General features: G+C 47.8%; 1 protein-coding gene across 1 annotated transcript; it reads right to left on the reverse strand.

Moving 5' to 3' along the window:
- Positions 1-1,321: 1,321 nt before the first annotated feature.
- SPRY3 (sprouty RTK signaling antagonist 3) lies at positions 1,322-2,188 on the reverse strand. Its single transcript, XM_021682609.1, has one exon. The coding sequence runs from the start codon at positions 2,186-2,188 to the stop codon at positions 1,322-1,324; it is 867 nt and encodes a 288-aa protein (XP_021538284.1).
- Between the last annotated feature and the right edge of the window lie 277 nt (positions 2,189-2,465).

Below are 2,465 nucleotides of genomic sequence, written 5' to 3' on the forward strand. Positions count from 1 at the left end.
ACTGAACTAGGAGTCAGAAGGCTTATATTCCAGTCCCAACCCTGCTATGAACTCAGTGTGTGGCCTTGGGAAAATCCCTTCCTATCTCCAGGCCTCAGTTTTCCCAGCTGCAAAATAAGGGCATTGAACTAGATTAACAATTAAGATTCCTTCCAGCTCTAAAGTTTTATGACTTTTTATGTCCATAATTAAGGCCTGAGCCATGCAGTCTCAGGGCAGTTAGCTTCTAAGAGAGAACAGACCTCTGTAGTATCCCTTGTTTTGTTCATTTAGCTATAAAGCACGTCTGCCTTTGGCACTTGGGTCAGACATACAAAGTTATGAGCATCCTGATTTACTATCCTACTCCGCATGCTAGTGGAATCTGTCAGTACTATAAGTTGATTATTGGGAAAGGGAGTAAAACTCCAACTAGTGAAACCTGGAAATGTAAGATAATTTTTGCCTCATATGCTCACAAACAGGTGAGTGTGGTTATGAGTGCACACACACACGTCAGGATATAGACTATTGCTAGTGATCAGTTCATTACAGTAATCCGTTTCCCTTAATAAAATTTAGTAAGTAGCGTAGCATAGCAAAGTTTGGCGTCAAAGGAAACACCTATGGAAAAACAGCACTTCTGGACATAGTAGAGAAAGAAGGACAGGCAGAGAGAGACAAAGACAGATCAAACAAGATAGAGATATAAGCAGAGAATGGGTTAGTCGGAAAGAGAGAGGAAAGGAATGGAAGGAAGGGAGAGAGAAAGAAAAGAGAAGAAAAATAAAAATAGGGTGGGAATGAAGGGGAAAGGAACAAAGAAGAAGAGGAGAGAGGGAGAAAAAGACTAAAGAAGAAAAGGGCAGTAAAGAGGGAGAAGGGGTCAGATTCCCTGGAACATTGAACACTGTTCCACGTGGACCTGTGAAAACCATCTTAGAAGAAAGTTTCCAAAGGCACTGTGGAAAGTAGAGTGACGCTCAGAGCCTGCATCAAGAGGCATTCTGCTGCGAAGCCCCTAAACCTCCACGTTGCTGGCTCCGTCAGTCCTCAGTGTCCAAATCTCATGCCTATATATCACCTGAATTTGCCATGACAGCCACAGGGCTAAAATGGCAAGGTGTACAAAGGTGGAAGAGGAGTGGGATAGATACTGTGAGAAAGAACAAGGCATCCTGCACCAGGATGTACTTGGCCATTCCCCTGACACTGCAGGAGCAAAACTGGTGAGGCCTTAACTTTGGCTGCTTTCCTCCTTCTCCCCGTCTTCAAAGATGAGGCCTACACTTTACTAATGGGAGTTAGAAGGAGAAAGCTCTGGATCCATTTGGTGGGAAGGTCATACGGACTTTTCCTGGGCCTTGGGGAATGGTGCACTACCAGAAGAGATTTTTCTGCACACAGTGTTGGTGTGCCTCTTACAGCGGCAGCCTGGTCGCCTGAGGCTATCATAGCCCTGCTGGCACAGATGGAGGCATCCACGGGTAGGCAGGTAGCAGCAGAGGCAAGGGAGGAAGAGGGAGATGAGACTCATGGCTGCCCAGCGGACAAAGCAAGAGCTAGGCCCACAGGAGCAGGGCTCATCAGCGCAGTTGTCTTCATCATCAGTGGAGCAGTGGTAGAAGAGACCCTTAACACAGCAGAGACAAGTGCCATAATCGAGGAGGCTCTCAGCAGAGCAAAGGCAACGCTGGTTGCACAGCCAGCAGGAGGGGAGAGGACGAGCTGCTGTGCAGAGGACACATTTGCAGCGCCCACACTCCTCGCAAATGAAGAGGTGCTCACTGGGGTGCACAGCAGATTGCTCAGCTTCTCCCTTCAGAGCACCATCAGCCTTTGGGTGGGCCCCTGCTCCAGGCTGCGTTCGGATGATGGACTGGCCTGAAGGTGAGGGCGTAATGCTGGCCAAGAGCCTTTGATCAGAGGCAGTGGTGCTATGGGACATTGAGCTGGCGATGCTAGATTGGCTCAGATGCTGAGGCAAGGGCTGCAATTGATGGCACTGGCTGAGACTGCGGGGAAGAGCAGTAGGCATGGTAGCCAGCGACCAATCAGATTTGTGGGTTTGCACTATAAGGGAGGGGCTGGAGAGGGCTTGTTTACAGGGGACTGGAGGCCGTTCCACATAATCATTGCTAGCATGAGTAGAGCGCAGTTGTTCAATAGGGAGAATTTGTTGGAAATCATCTGTCACTGCGGCATCCATTTTGCTTTGATTCTTGAGTTCTGAGTGGTTTGGGGTCAGGGTGGCACTTGTGGTGATAAATAGCCCTTGTAGTTACATGGACCTTAGGGCACATCAGAAAATCCTAGAAGAGAAGAAATAGAAACAATACATGAGAAGACACAGACATGACTACTTTGCAGGGAACTAACAAGGCTCCAGCCCTATCTCTACCACTACCTTCAGTTACTTTAGGGTAGTCTTCCTGTTATACCTTCATTCTGTAATTGACCTTATCCACTTCTTCACAGGCAAATCT

This window comes from Neomonachus schauinslandi, chromosome X (genome assembly GCF_002201575.2).
Source record: "Neomonachus schauinslandi chromosome X, ASM220157v2, whole genome shotgun sequence".
Classification (NCBI taxonomy): domain Eukaryota; kingdom Metazoa; phylum Chordata; class Mammalia; order Carnivora; family Phocidae; genus Neomonachus; species Neomonachus schauinslandi.

Coding starts and splice junctions, on each gene's coding strand:
- SPRY3 (XM_021682609.1), bottom strand. CDS start 2,188: ATGGATGCCGCAGTGACAGATGATTTCCAACAAATTCTCCCTATTGAA.